This window comes from Elephantulus edwardii, unplaced genomic scaffold (assembly GCF_000299155.1).
Source record: "Elephantulus edwardii isolate Elephantulus edwardi_28Jun2011 unplaced genomic scaffold, EleEdw1.0 scaffold00219, whole genome shotgun sequence".
NCBI classification, from domain to species: domain Eukaryota; kingdom Metazoa; phylum Chordata; class Mammalia; order Macroscelidea; family Macroscelididae; genus Elephantulus; species Elephantulus edwardii.
Window position 1 is genome coordinate 4348355 of NW_006399969.1, and position 15652 is coordinate 4364006.

The 15652-nt window shown below is 39.7% G+C and overlaps 1 protein-coding gene across 3 annotated transcripts in view; it reads left to right on the forward strand.

Moving 5' to 3' along the window:
* The window catches only part of PLD5 (phospholipase D family, member 5), a 702213-nt gene extending 687721 nt beyond the window's left edge, over nt 1-14492 (forward strand). For all 3 annotated transcript variants that reach the window (XM_006898071.1, XM_006898070.1, XM_006898072.1), the window contains 2 exons: nt 2082-2196; nt 13897-14492. In XM_006898071.1, the coding sequence (XP_006898133.1) occupies nt 2082-2196; nt 13897-14144 (363 nt within the window). In that variant the 3' untranslated portion in view covers nt 14145-14492. The remainder of the gene's footprint in view (nt 1-2081; nt 2197-13896) is intronic.
* The last annotated feature ends 1160 nt before the right edge of the window (nt 14493-15652 follow it).

Below are 15652 nucleotides of genomic sequence, written 5' to 3' on the forward strand. Positions count from 1 at the left end.
GCCACTGTGGCTAACTCGGAGAAGAATGGGAAACCCAGAACAATTGATTGTGCTTATGTGAAACCTATATTTGAGCCAGGTATTAGTTTCCAGAAAAGAGCAAAACACTACATAGATGGTTCAAATTCAGGAAAGGTATATGCCAGAGGTGCATCCTGTCTCCATACTTTTTCAATCTATATGCAGAATAGATAATCGGTGAGGCTGAGCTTTTTGAGGAGGAATGTGCCTTCAGGACTGGAGGAAGACTTATCAAAAATCAGCATTATGCAGATGACACAACCTGGCTTGCCAAAACTAAAGAAGACCTGAGACATTTGCTGCAGAAGGTCAAGGACAGCAGTCCTCAATATGAACTGAAGCTCAAAAAGAAAACAGAGATTCTCACCACAGGGCCAGGTGGCAACATCATGATAGATGAAGAGATTGTGATTCTTAACAGCTTCAGTTTGCTTGTCTCAACAATCATTATTATTGGTACCCACAGCCAGGAAATCAAGACAAATTGCATTTGAGAAAACCTGTTGTCAGGGACCTTGCCATAGTACTGAAGAACAATGATGTCATTCTAGAGACTAAGGTGTACCTGATCCAGGCCATGGTCTTCGCAGTCACTTACTAAACATCAGAGAGCTGGACAATGACTAAGGATGATAGAAGAAAAATCAATGTTTTTTATTTGTGGTGCTGGAGAAGAGTATTGTATATACCATGAGCTGCTAAAAGAACAAACAGCTTTATCCTAGAGAGAGTGAAACCAGGCTGGTTCTTGAAGGCAAGGATTTTGAAGGTCTGTCTCACATACTTTGGGCATGTTGCAAAAAGAGACCAGTCTTTGAAGAGGGCCATCATGCTTGGAAGGGTGGAGGGGCAGCGCAAGAGACAAAGACTATGGATGAGATGGATTGACTCAGTGACTGGGGTAATGGAACTAGGTGTGGCAGAGATTATGAAGTTAGCTCAGGATTGAGCAGAATTCAGAGCTATGTACATAGAGTCCCTATGAGTCGCAGGTTACTTGACGGTACATAACAACAACATGGGGGATTAGGAGGAGAACGTGAAAAGAGTGGATAAAAAATAAATGCTGCATTGGAGCACATGCGGGAAGAATTGACTGAAAGGAATATATCAATATGCATTATATGTATGACAACAATCTGGAACAAGGGTTACAAAAAGTGTCCTGGGGGAGAGGGGAGGGAAGGGGAAGAAGAAATGCATGCAAAACTGAATGAATGAAAATCCAACCTTTCTGTAAATTTTAGTTAAGATCACAAAAAGGGGTTTTTTTTAAAAAAAAAAAAGAGAGAGAGATGAAACCTCAAACTCACATTACCTTAAAAAAGCAAACATTGACAGCTGAGAGCTGGCTGTACTGTAGCAGTCTTCACATAAGCCAGGTCTCTAAGCATCAAGATAAGCCTAGACACTCCTGCTGTCAGCCCCCTTCTTTTACATCCTAATCCCTGGCTTTGGATGAACTGAGATGCTGCTTTTTTAGGGTCACATTAAAGTTGAACTTCAGGATTCTTGCTTTGAAGTTGCCATTTGTGTTTTGTTTTCGGTTGTCTATTTAAAAATCTTATAAAACTGTCTGTGCAGACATAACTTCCTGTGGCAAAGATACTTTTATCTTTGAAAATCCCAATTTAATCATCCAGTCATTGAAATGAACTTGATTCTTTTTAGAATGTATGAAACATGGAAGAAAATTCACTCTGTTCACTGGCATGCTGGACAGAGGCACCCTGAGGCTGGCTTCAAATGCTGGTACACTGTGATGAATAAGATAATTAGAATTAAACAGCCTTCTGGCTCTTACCCTACTAGAATTAATTTTGTGTTCATTTTGTAGCTTAAAAGTGTTAATCACAGACCTAGATAAGCATGCTAATTTCCCCTTTTCTTGTCTATATGGGTTTGAGAGCAGAACAGCTTCACCTATAATATGTCTAGATGGTGATTTTTCACTATCCAGAATAAGGTTGTTGATAGCTGAATAATACCCTCCTTTTGTGCTTTTGAACAAGATGGAAAACATTCTTTATTCACCCGATTTCTTTTGCTTTGTCTTACAGAAATTTTTTGATCTGGAAAGAGAGAATACTTGTGCTACAAAAGAACAAAAGAATAACACATTTCCTAAACTAAATAGAAACAAGTATATGGTGACGGATGGAGCAGCTTATATTGGTAGGTAGCTTTCCTTTTTTTTCTCTCTCTCTTTCTTTTGAATTAATATTTTTAGCATTAATATACACTGTGTTTCATACATTGTGTTTTATACAATATTTCATTTATGTTATATTTAATTCATGTATATTGTGAGGGTTTTTCCTCTTACAATCACCTTATTATTAACTACATTTGTGAAAAGCAGTCCTTCATATTTTATGCCTTAATATTCCCCTTTTAGATAACCAATTTCTGATTTGCCCATCCCTATCAAACCAGTACTCTGAGGGAACAAGCATGTCCCTTTTGCTGAAGAATTCTCTTTTTAACTTGGCAACTTTGAATATCTGCATCCACAAGAAAAATTCAGTCTAGAACAAACCATCAGTTTTCAGCAATCAACATTAGCTCACAGCATGGAGCATATTCTCTTCTTCTGGTTCGTTTCTGGTCAACACCTCCCCAGTTATCTGTGGCTAGGTTTAAAAGGACATCAGCTATAAGCTCAGAAGTCCACACTTCTCCCTGCATTCCAGACCAGCGGGTCCCTTCACTCAGCTGTAGCCTCCACATGGGGCCAAGTCAACAGGTTAGTGGTCCTCATGACTCCCTGCTGCTCCTCAAGCCAACCACCTTCAGCCACACATCAGTATATAGCAGATGGGCAGTGCTGAAGGAACACATCCAAACTCAGCCTGTTTCTCTATTGTTGTATTCCTCTCACTTTCACTTTTGTGGATCCAGATGATTGCTGTGCATGATCATATTCTAACCTCAAGTCCTGGAAGTGGGATCTGATGGGGTTTATGTAAGGGTTCTTGGGATTATTCCATTTGTTGTTGTTGTTAGGTTCCATTGAATCAAGTACAACCCATAGTGACCCTATGAACAACAAATCTGAGCCCTGTTCTCTCCTGTGCCATCCTCTTACTTCCTGACACCTTTGTGCCCATTGTGGCACCTGGCTGAAAGTATTCCTCTCTTTCACCAACCCTCCACTTATCTAAGCATAATGTCCCTCACTAAGGGCTAACCTCTCTTAGCAATATACCCAAAGTATGTGAGATGATGCTCTCAGGCTCTATCTTTCCTCTATGGAGCACCCTTGCTGCACTTTCTCCAAGACATATTTGTTTGTTCTTTTAGCAGTCCATGGAATATTCAGTACTCTTCTGCAACACCATAGCTCAAAGGCATCAATCAGTTCTTCTTTCATCCTTATTTATTGTCTACCTCTCAGATGCATAGCAAGTGACTGAAAAGACCATGGTGTGAATCAGATGTACCTTAGTCTGCAAACTGACATAAATAATTTGGAGAGGTCCCTGACTGCAGACTTTCCAAGTGCAATACATCTCCTGGCTTCCTGACTGTTGGTAGCAATGGCGTTGATTGTGGATCCAAGTAAGATGGAGTCATTGACATGTCCAGTCATTTCTCCATATAGCATGATAACTATTGTTCAGTTTGGTGGTGACCAGATTATTCTCTCCAATATTCCTTGGAATATAAGAATAAGGAAGAAATACTTGAGACTCACCACTGAACTGGCTGATGAGACCCTGAGGTCAGAAAACAAGGGATAGGAGCAGAGAGGTCTTCCACTAAACATTCCCCATGTTGCCTGATTTCTGCGCTTGGGTTTAATCTAAGATGTAGATGAATAAATATTTTGTAGAAAAGTTCTGGTATTTTGTCTCATATTATAGATGAGGAATTGAATGACTCATTCATTATGAGTCTTTACTGAAGAACTAACACAGATCTCATTAACTTGTCTCTCAGTCCTTACTTGCAGTATTTCAGTGACATTCCTACCGTGGCCTTGACAGTAACCCAACATCTAATTCCAGGTAATATAGTTAACTGTCTAAACCTTAACTCTCTCATCTGCAAAATAACACTAATGGGCTAAGATGTGCCTGATTCAGGCCGTGGTCTTCTCAGTTACCTACTATTCATCGGAGAGCTGTACAGTGACTCAGGATGACAGGAAGAATTGATACTTATTGCGTTGTGGTGTCGGAGAAGAATACTGAACATACCATGGACTGTTAGGAGAATAAACAGTTCTGTTCCTGGAGAGGGTGAAACCAGGCTGCTCTTTGGAGGCAAGGATTTTGAAGCTGCATCTCACATAATATGGGCAAAATGGCCAGGAGGTACCAATCCTTGGAGAAGGATATCATGCTCAGAAGGGTGGAGAGATAGCACAGGAGAGGAATATCCCAGAAGGGTTGAATTGACACAGTACCTGGGGTAATAGGAATAGATGTGTTAGAGACTATGAGATTGTCTTAGGACAGGGCAGGGTTCAGAGCTATTATACATAAGGTCGCTATGAGACATAGACAATTGGATGGCATGCAACAGCAAACCTTAGCTCTCTCACTCTCTCATCTTTAAAATAGTGCTAATAATACTTGATAAATGAACAAAGGAAAAATATGTCTTTGAGAGAGTGCAGGCAGGATGCTTAGAGGGAAGGATGGTGACATGTCATCTCACATTCTTTGGCTGTATTCTTAGGAGGAGCCAGTCCTTAGAGAAAGACATCATATTTGGAACAGTGGAAGATCAACAAAGGAGGGGAAGACATTCACTGAGATGGATGGACCCAGTGACCATAACAAAGGGCTTGAGTGTGACAGAGATGATGACGACAGAATAGGGCAAGGCTCCAATGTGTCGATATGAGTCTTATAGAGGACAACCGAAAAACAAAAATAAAATCTTTACAAGAAGAAACTGCCTATATTTTTCCCAAGAAGCAACTGGTGGATTTGAGATTTCAACTTTTCTGTTAGCAGTCATAGCAAGCACTTAATAAATGATAATTGCTGTATCTTTGACATCTCTTACATACCAATCTTACCCCTACATGCTCCCCATTATGCTTCTGTAGCCTAGTCATAATCTGGTCTATACATACATAGTTATGTCTTGAGGCTGACCTTCTTTTTTTCCTAATAGAGAAATTTCTATGCATCTCATTATTAAACAAAATTCCACTTTTCTGATACATCTGTTCTTGTTATGTGCCTGAAACTCATAGAGACTCTATGTACAACAGCCCGAAACCCTGCTCTATACTGTGCCAGTCTCACTGTCTTCGACATATCTACCCCAATTATCCCAGTCACTGAATCAATCCTCCTCAGAGAGTCTTCCTTTCCTGCGCTGTCCCTCTGCCTTCCTGAACATAACATCCTTTTTCAAGGACTGATCCCTCCTTGGAACATGTCCAAAGTATGTCAGACAAAACTTCAGAATCGTTGCCTCCAAGGAACAGCCTGGTTTAACCCTCGCTAGGATGAACCTGTTCATTTTCTTAGCAGTCCATAGTAAACTCAATACTCTTCTCCAGCACCACTGCTCAAAGGCATCAATTCTCCTTCTATCCTCCCTAGTCATCGTTCAGTTCTCTGACGCAAAGCAAGTGATTACAAAGACCATGGCCTGTATCAGGCAAACCTTAGTCTCCAGACTGACACTATTGCTCCTCAGTACTTTTGAGAGGTCCCTAACAGCAGACATTCCCATCGCAATATGTCTTTTAATTTCCTGGCTGATGGTGTCAAGAGTGTTGATTGTGAAGCCAAGCAAATTAAAGCTGTGAACAATCTCTATCTCTTCACCATCCATCCTGATGCTGCCAATTGGCCCAGTGGTGAGAATATTTGTTTTCTTGATATTAACCTCAATACAATTGAAGGCTGCAGTCCCTGCCCTTCTGCAGCAAGCTCTTCAGGTCCTCCTCAATTTCAGCAAGCAGGGTTGTATCATCTGCCTAATGTAGATTGTTGATGAATTTTCCACCAATCCTGATGCCACACTCTCCTCATACAGCCCAGCCTCTCAGATAATCTGTTCTGCATACAGGTTGAAAAGGTATGGAGATAGGACACATCCCCAGCATACACTCTTCCCAATTTTGAACCATGCAGTGTTTCCTTGCTCTGTTCTGATGACTGCCCCTTCTAGCCAGTTGTAAATCCCTTCATTCTTGCCCCCATAGCATTACAATTGTTGTTTCCCTAACAGTCCTTAAAACAATGTATAGTTATTTTCACTCTTACATTCTGACCCCCTAATATCATCACTCACTTGTCATTTTGTCATACTGTCGTGGCTTTCATGTTGCTGTGAAACTGGAATCTATACCATCATGGGTAAGATTAACTGTGGTGTTCAAAGATACCAGGAAACAGGAATATTCATCCACCCCTAAAATGTCAGGCTCTTGAAAACATCTACAAAGAGTAGTGGAACACTGTCTGATATGAGGGGCAAAAATGAGCACTTAAGATATTATCAGAAAAGAGCTGTCTCCCCAAAGTAGAGTCTGCCTTGATGGTGTTGAAAAAAATTTCAAGCCATAAAGAACCTGCATTTGTTAATGTGGCATGACTTGAAATAAGGAGAACCAACTACAAACTCCTATTAATAATTGGAACATGGATTGTACCAAGTGTCCATTTGGGAAAATTAGAAATTGTCAAAAATTAAATGGAGCATGTAAAGATTGATACCCTAGGCATTAGTAAATGGAAATGGATTGGCATTGGACATTGTGAATCAGACAGTCGTATTACCATGGAAGTATTGACAAATTGAGGAGAATTAGTGTCACATTCATGGGTAAAAACACGTTTAATGGTCTTTCCTCCATATTTCCTTTCAAGGAGGGAGGTCCATCCCTTTGAAATGTAATTTTCTAACATATCTTTACTTTTTTTTATCTTTAAAAAAAACAAAACACAAACCCACATTTAATGATTCATCCTATAAACTATGTTACACTCACACATGGGATATTATGTATTACTGAAAAAATGATCAAGAATTTGTGCACAAGGATAAATATTGTATAAAACAATTATTATAGAATGAGTATAAGGACCCAGGAGGGCTGGGAGGGGTTTGAAGCAGAGGGATGTGGATGTGCAGGGGGAAGGGGAATTAATCTTTGGGTTGTACAATTTGATGGGGGCAGAGTGAGGAAAATTGAGAGTTTGTTGTTAAAAACAATAAACATAGTTTGTAAATAAACAAGTAGAAAATGAAAAAAAAATTTTGTGATATAGAACAAAATGTGGGTGTAGGGAATTCTGGTGGCCTAGTGGCAAAAAACAGCACTGCAATCCCAAAGGTGCACAGTTCAACTCTACCAGATGTTCCACTGTAGAAAGACCTCCTGTACCACTTGGATCTGATTTAAGAGGAGAGAGAGAGAAGGAAGAGAGAGGGAAGGAAGAGGTAAAGAAAGGGAAGGGAGGGAGAGGGAGAGGGACAGAGGAGGGGAGGGGAGGAGAAAGAGAAAAGAAAGAAAGGAAAGAATGGAGAAAGAAGAGAAGAGAGGAGAAGAGAAAAGGAGAAGAGAAGAGAAGAGAAAGAAGAAAGAAAGGGGGGAATGGAGGGAGGAAGGAAGGAAGACAACGTGGCTGAATCCAGCACAAATTATGCTGAGTGGCATAAACAAATTATTAAGGATAATTATAGTATATGACCACTGATTACATCCTAAAGAAAGATCTACACACATATAGAGTTAATCTAGAAGAGATAAAAGGATGAGAAGAGAGGGGGAAAGGAACAAAATCTAATAAAGATATTAGCTGGATGAAGGGAAGGGCACTATACACTATGGGTTTGAGTTAACACTGTAATAAATTAATTATGAAAATTATAATTAATGTTACAAAAAAGTCTAAATGATTGAATAAAGAACCACTATGATTTGCAAACTTTCAATGAAGTAAAAAATAAAAGACAAATAAATATGTAAATAGAGAGAGTAGCTAAAGCTAAAGAAAAAATGATCAGGAGATCTGACCAAAAGATTTCAAAGCCACTCTAGAAAACAAAGTAGTATATAATAAATAGAGAAATAACTCATTAAAATGACTGAAGAAAATGCACATGCCTCAAGATGCAATACTGAAGGATTCGATACAGAAAATATTGACTAACACAGGAATTATCAAAAGAAGCAAAGTATACTTTAGAGTGACAGTAACATGAAGAATTGATCAATACTGGGCCGCTTCAGGAAGTAGCATATAATGAAAAATCAATAGTACAGAGGGAAGAATCCCAAGCTTCACTGAGGCTCCAGGGATTGATGAAACTGAGGTGTTTCAACAGACAGATGCAGCCTTAGACATGCTCACTCATCTATACAAATAAACCTTGAAGGGCCAACAAACTGGGATCATCTGAAAATTAAATCCTTGTTTACAGCAAAAGACTTCTAAAAACAAAGATAACTTACAGACTGGGGAGAAATATTTGACAATGACCCATCATATCAGTGGTTCAACTCTAAAATTTATAGACAACTCTAACACTTCAACAATGAAAACACTAGCTACACATTTGTAACTAGGCAGAGGACATGAAAAGACACTTTACCAAAGAAAACATTCAGATTACCAACAAACATGTGAAGAAATGCCCAATATCATTAGCTATTTGTTGTTGTAATAGTTATGTACTACCTAGTCACTACTGATGCATAACTAGCCCCCCAGAGAATTTTCAGAGGCACCAAATTACACAAAAGGAGATTGCCCATCTTTTTCTAAAAGAGCAGCTGGTAGATTTGAACCAGATACTTGCAAGGTGACCTCATAGGTCCTTACCACTAGGCCATCAGACTCTTCCATTACATTAGCTATTATTTCTTGTTGTTGTCCTTAGGTGCCCTCAAGTCAAGTACACCTCTTAGAGACCCTGTGAGCAAGCCTGTCCTATCCTATGCCATCCTCATTATCCCTGACACACTTGAGCCCATCGCTGCTGTCGCTGTGTCAATATATCTCATTGAGGGTCTTTCTCCTTTGCTGATTCTTCACCTTACTAAGCATAATGTCCTTTTCAAAAGAATAGCTTCTCCTAGCAAAATGCCCAAAGTATATGAGATGAAGCGTCACCATTATTGTCTCCGAACAGCATTCTGGTTGCAGTTTTTCATGTGTGTGTGTGTGTGTGTGTGTGTGTGTGTGTGTTTACTCTTCTTACAGTCCATGTAATATTCAATATTCTTCTCCAACATCACAACTCAAAGGCATCAATTCTTATGTCATCTTTATTCATTGTGTAACTCTTAGATGCACAGCAAGTGATTGAGAAAAAGGCATGGTGGCTCTAACTAAGTGCACCATAGTCTTCAAACAAATATCATTGCTCCTGATTACTTTGGAGAGGTCCCTGACAGCATACTTGTCCAATACATCTCCTTATCTCCTGACTGCTGGTACCAAAGGTATTTATTGTGTATCTAAGTAATATGAACTCTTTGACAATTTGTTGACAAATCATTGACAATTTCAATCTTCATCTATCATACTCTTGCTTATCAGTCCAGTGATGAGGGGTTTTGTTCTTGATACTGAGATGCAATCCATATGAAGACTATAGTCTTCATCTGCTGCAGAAACTGCTTTAAGTCCTCCTCACTTTTAGCAAGAAAGGTTGTGTAATCTGCATAACACAGATTGTTGATGAGTCTTCCTCCACTCCTGATGACACCTCTTCTTCACAGAGTCCAACTTCTTCAATGATTTTTCTCAGTATACATATTGAATACATATGGAGAAAGAATACAGTCTAGATGTACACATTTCCAGATTTTAAACCATGCAGTGTTCCCTTTCTCTGTTCAGAAGATAGTTTCTTGGTATAGATATAGGTTTCATATGAGCTTAATTAAGGGTTTTGGGATTCCCATACTTCTCATTCCATATTTAGCTCTAATGGAATGCCCAGCTCTACTACAATATTTAGAACACACTAACTTTTTAAGAGTTGCAAATACAAACAATGAGATATCATCTCACCCCAGCAACAATAGCAATATGCAATATAATAATGAACCATAAATTCTGGAGAGGATGTGGAGATATTAAGACTTGTATACACTGTTGGCATTTGACTGAGTGGATCATAAAAAATTATGGCTAGCATTGAGAAGAATGAGAATCTCAGAACAGTCAATTGTGCTTATGTAAAACATGTACCTGGACCAAAATGCTGCTGTACAAACAGAGCAAGGGAACACTGTTGTTGTTGTTGTTGTTATGTGCCGTCGAGTCACTTGCGACTTACAGCAACCCTATGTACAATAACCTGCAACGTGCTCTATCCTATGTCAACTTTATTGTCTCTGGCACACCCATCCTCATTACCCCAGTCACTGAATCAGTCCATCTCATCGAGGATATACCTCTCTTGCACTGTCACTTCACCCTTCCAAGCATGATATCCCTCTTCAAGGACTGGTGCCTCCTTTAAACATGCCCAAAATATGTCAGATGAAGTCTCAGAATCCTTGCCTCCAAGGAGCAGCCTGATTTCACTCTCTCAAGGATGAACTTGTTTGTTCTCCTGGAAGTCCATTCAATACTCTTCTCCCAGAATGACAGCTCAAGGGCATCTGTTTTCTTTCTATCCTCCTTGGTCATTGTCCAACTTTCTGATGCATATCAAGTAATTGCAAAGACTATGGCCTGGAACAGGAACAACTTGGTCTCCAGACTGACATTATTGCTTTTCAGTATTTTGGAGAGATCTCTGACTGCAGACTTTCTGAATGCAATTCATCTTTTGGTTTCCTGGCTGCTAGTACTGTTGATTGTGAAGCCAAGCAAACTAAAGCTCTTAACAGTCTAGATCTCTTCACCATCTATCATGATGCTGCCAATCAGCCCAGCGGTGAGAATCTTTGTTTTCTCGATGTTGAGCTTCAGTACATATTCAAGGCTGCAGTCCTCCTCAGTTTCAGAAAGCAGGGTTGTGTCATCTGCATAACGCATGTTGTTGATAAGTCTTCCTCCAGTCCTGATGCCATACTCCTCCTCATAGAGCCCAGCCTCCTGGATGATCTGTTCTGCATATAGATTGGAGAGGTATGGATATAGGACACATCCCTGAATGATGAACCATGCAGTGTCTCCTTGCTCTGATATGATGACTGCCTCCTAGTCTAATCATAGGTTTCACATAAGCACACTCAAATATTCTGGAATTCTCATTCTTCCTAGAGTTAACCACAATTTGTTGCGATTTACATGGTTTAAAATTAAGAAAGGTGTGTGTCAGGGTTGTATCCTTTGTATGTTCTTATTCAATCTGGATGCTGAGCAAATTATTCAAGAATCTGAACTCTAAGAAAAACCATGTGGCCAGAATTGAAGGAAAACGCATCAGTAACCATCATTGTACAGAAACCTAGCAACCTTGCTTGCTAAAAGTGAGGAGGATTTGAAGCACTTGCTGAAGAAGATCAAAAACGTCAGCCTTCAATATAGATTGCATCTCAATATTAAGGAAACAGAAATTCTAACAACTGAACCAATAGGCAACAGCATGATAGATGGAGAAAGGATTGAAATTTCCCATAACATATTAGAAAGAGCATGTGGTGATGAAGGAGGAACTTCAAGTTGCTCTGAAGGAACTGGCAAAAAAACAAAGCTCCAGGAGTTGACAGCATACCAATTGACATATTTCAGCAAACAGGCACTGCCCTGGATGTGCTCACTAAGTTATGCCAAGAAATCTGGAGTACAGCCAGCTGGCCAACTAACTGGAAAAGATCTATATTTGTTCCCATTCCAAAGAAAGGTGACACAACCCAGTGCAGAAATTATCGAACAATATCATTAATATCACATGCAAGTAAGATTCTGCTGAAAATTTTCCAAAAACAATTGGAGCAATAGGTCAACATAGCACTGCCAGATGTGCAGGCTGGATTTAGAAGAGGTTGCGGTACTAGGTATATTATACCTAATGTTAGATGGATCTTGGCAGAAAGCAGAGATGTCTATCTGTGCTCCATTGTCTATGAAAAGGCTTTTGAATGTGTGGATCACAATAAGTTATGGTTGACTCTGAGAAGAATGGGAATCCCAAAACATTTGATTGTGCTTATGCGAAACTTATACTTGAACTAAGAGGCAGTTGACAGAACAGAGCAAGGGGACACTACATGGTTCAAAATCAAGAAGGGGATCTGACAGGGATGTATTTTGTCTGCATACCTTTTCAATCTGTATGCAGAACAGATCATCGGGATGCTGGGCTGTACGAGGAGGAATATGGCATCAGGATTGGTGGAAGAGTCATCAACAATCTGTGTTAGGCAGATGACACAACCCTGCTTGCTGAAATTGAGTAGGGCCTGAAGTGCTTGCTGCAGAAAGTCAAGGACTGCAGCCTTCAATATGGATTGAAGCTCAACATCAAGAAAACAAAGATTTTCACCACTGGGCCAAGTGACAGCATCAGGATGGATGGTGAAGAGATTGAGATAGTTAACAGTTTTAGTTTACTTGGCTCCACAGTCAACACTCTTGGTAACAGCAGCCAGGAAATCAAGAGGTGAATTGCATTGGGAAAGTCAGCTGTGAGAGACCTCTCAAAAGTACTGGAGAGCAATGATGTCAGGCTGGAGACTAAGGTGCACCTGATCCAGGCTACAGTCTTTGCAACTATGATACAGTTGACCCAATGCAGAGTATTTTCAGTGGCTTCATATGCATGTGAAAGTTTGACAGTAAATAAGGAAGATGGAAGGGTAACTAATGCCTTTGAATTGTGGTGTTGCAAAAAACCCATTTACCAAGGGCAGGGAGCTCTGGGGGCTGAGTGGTAAGGGGCTCTGCTACCATCCCATGTTACATGTTGTTCAACTACTACAAAGGAGAAACATGGGCATCTTCCTCTCATGCAATTTATTGCCTCTAAAAACCCACTCGAGGGTAAGCTATGAGTTGGTTCCAACTGTACCTAAACAACAGCATTGTAATACCAGAAGAACAAACCAATCTGTCATAAAGCACAGCCAGCGTGTTCCTTAGATGCAAGAGTAGTGACACTTCATCTCACCTATTTGAGCACATTATCAGTAGGTTACTGGAGGAGGACATCACACCTGGAAGAGCAAAGGTCAGTGGAAAAAAGGAACACCTTCAAAGAGATGGATGGACATGGTGATTGCAACTAGTGGGCTTAAGCCCAGCAGAGGTTAAGAACAGGGCAAGATGAGAAGAGTTTCTTCAAATATGGGGTCTTTGTGAGCAAAGTAGCCATGCGGAATACAGCAGAGCCCAGTAATCACACTGGGAATCTGCTCTCTGAGCTACTGCAGTAGAATCTAGATAAAAGGAATCTGACTCCTCACCAGGAAAAGAAAAAGCTGCTATGTGTTGTGTGTTCTTGTAGAACAGATCCTCTTCCTCTGATTTCAGTGTTCTCCATGACTTGGAAGCATTTGAGCAGTGTATTTAGATTCCTTCATTTGTACATATGGGTTCAGTGTTGTCTCTCTGAGAAGGCAGTGAGTGTTCACAGGATTTTTAAGTGTCTCCCGATATATTTTAAATGTTGTTATATTTAGTGTGTCTTGTGAATGTCAATAAGAAATAACATTTACCAAAAAAGGAACAGCAGATTCCTTGTTTGGAGTTTTCAAGTAAGCTAAGCTGCAGAAAAATGCCAAAATAATATGCAAGTATTAATATGCCATATGCAAAGCTTCTTCACCTCACCCTACCCTACCCCCTCCTCTGAGCTGTCAACACAAGTTTGTTCCCCTGTTGTTATTCCTGGGTGTTTATTTTTTTCAAAAAATCTGCTATGTTCTTCATTAAGAGGAAACATTCCTCAGTGACTATTCATTCCTCACCCATGTTTCTCTTTGTCTGTTTGCAGGAAATTTTGACTGGGTAGGGAATGATTTTACCCAGAATGCTGGCACAGGCCTTGTTATCAACCAGGTGGACGTGAGCAACGAGACAAGCATCATTAAGCAACTTAAAGATGTGTTTGAAAGGGACTGGTATTCACCCTATGCCAGAGCCTTACATCCAACCAAACAGCCGAACTGCTCAGGCCTGTTCAGGCTCAAATCTCTCTCCCAGAAAACTGCCACATACAATGCAAGTGGAAAGGACCCCTGAGTGGCTGAAAGCATGACAACACTGGTGGGACAGCTCTGGATTTCCTAGTGATCGGAGAGGATCTGAGGACAGGAAAACCAATTTCATATCTCCTTTTCTTGGGGAAAAAGCACACTCACTAGAATTGTTCTCAGAAGTACATGTAACATCTAGCTAACAATATACTAGTACTGAGTACACAAAATCAAAGACTTTAGCAGTGTTACTGCTGACAGCGAATGCCTCTGGCTTAGAAGGAGGTTTTTACATTGTATACAGATTTTAACACTTTGATTCCTCATTCTTTCTAGTTTTAGAGGGTTTTTCTGCTGACCCACTTAGTCAGTTCTTAGGGAGTTTAGTGTGAGGCAAGATGGACTGTCTCCTCCCAAGTGTTTTCCAGCCTCTAAAAACCCGCTGGAGGGTCTGTTATGAGTCGTTCCAACAGCACAGCAATGACTTTGACCTGGCCGAGTCTGGGGCAAGCTCTTTACCACCAGACTAAGAACTGCCAACCCTGAGGAGAGAAATTCACCTTGCAAAAGAGACTGATAAAAACAAGTATTTATCTTTGTAAACCATCTCCAAGATCTATACAATCAAATAAGCATGATCAGCTTACATCTTATGCCAGCTTTCAAAATGTGTTAAAAATGCCCTTTTTGCATCCTTATTCAGTTTTTTTTTCTAATCCTGTATCTTTGATTTTGTTCCTTTTCACTTGTCATAAAATGTTCTTTTTATAGAGGATCCCTATATTTGTTTTATCGCTAGTTCCAAGTATGATCATATCTTTTGGGGGGAAATGTATTAATTCCTTAGAAAGGACACAAAACAGAAATGATTGTCTTTTATTTTTATCTTTTAGCTGTTTTTTTTAAAACTCCTATCAAACTGGTACTTTAAAACCACAACTATAATATATGTAGTATTTTCTTTCCTCTGAAACTCAGAAAAACTATATATTCATGTGCTAATACCTAGCAAGCTATTAAGCCTGCATTCTGAGAATAAACTTTCTCACTTTTCCCCCCTTTTATTTTATGGTATTATAAAGGAAAAGATCTTTATGCATCAGTGGATTTTAATTTCTTTAGAATCATTATGCTGTTAAGAGGATGCCAGAAAATATTTATAGAGCTATTTAATATACCTTCTGCTATTTAATATACCAAATGCTTTTCAGAGAAATGCAATTTAAATACTGTGCTGAACATATTTTATTAAGAATCAAAAACAATGATTGAATTATTGTTCTAAAATGTGTGGTGGTGTTTTCTATCCTTAGAATGTCTGATTCTATGTTAATGGATGCATTCATTGCCTCTTCAGATAGGCAGGAGGCCCAGTCTCATTCCTGCACCAGTTGTATTTGTGGATGACACTAACAGTGAAACAAAAACTAGGCAGAGACTTGACTTTTTGCCACAATGACATATTTTGTAGGATCCCTTTGGCATAAATCACATTAACACATAACCACACATCGTACAGAGATTAATCGTTAGGACCAGCATAGCTATGAATTT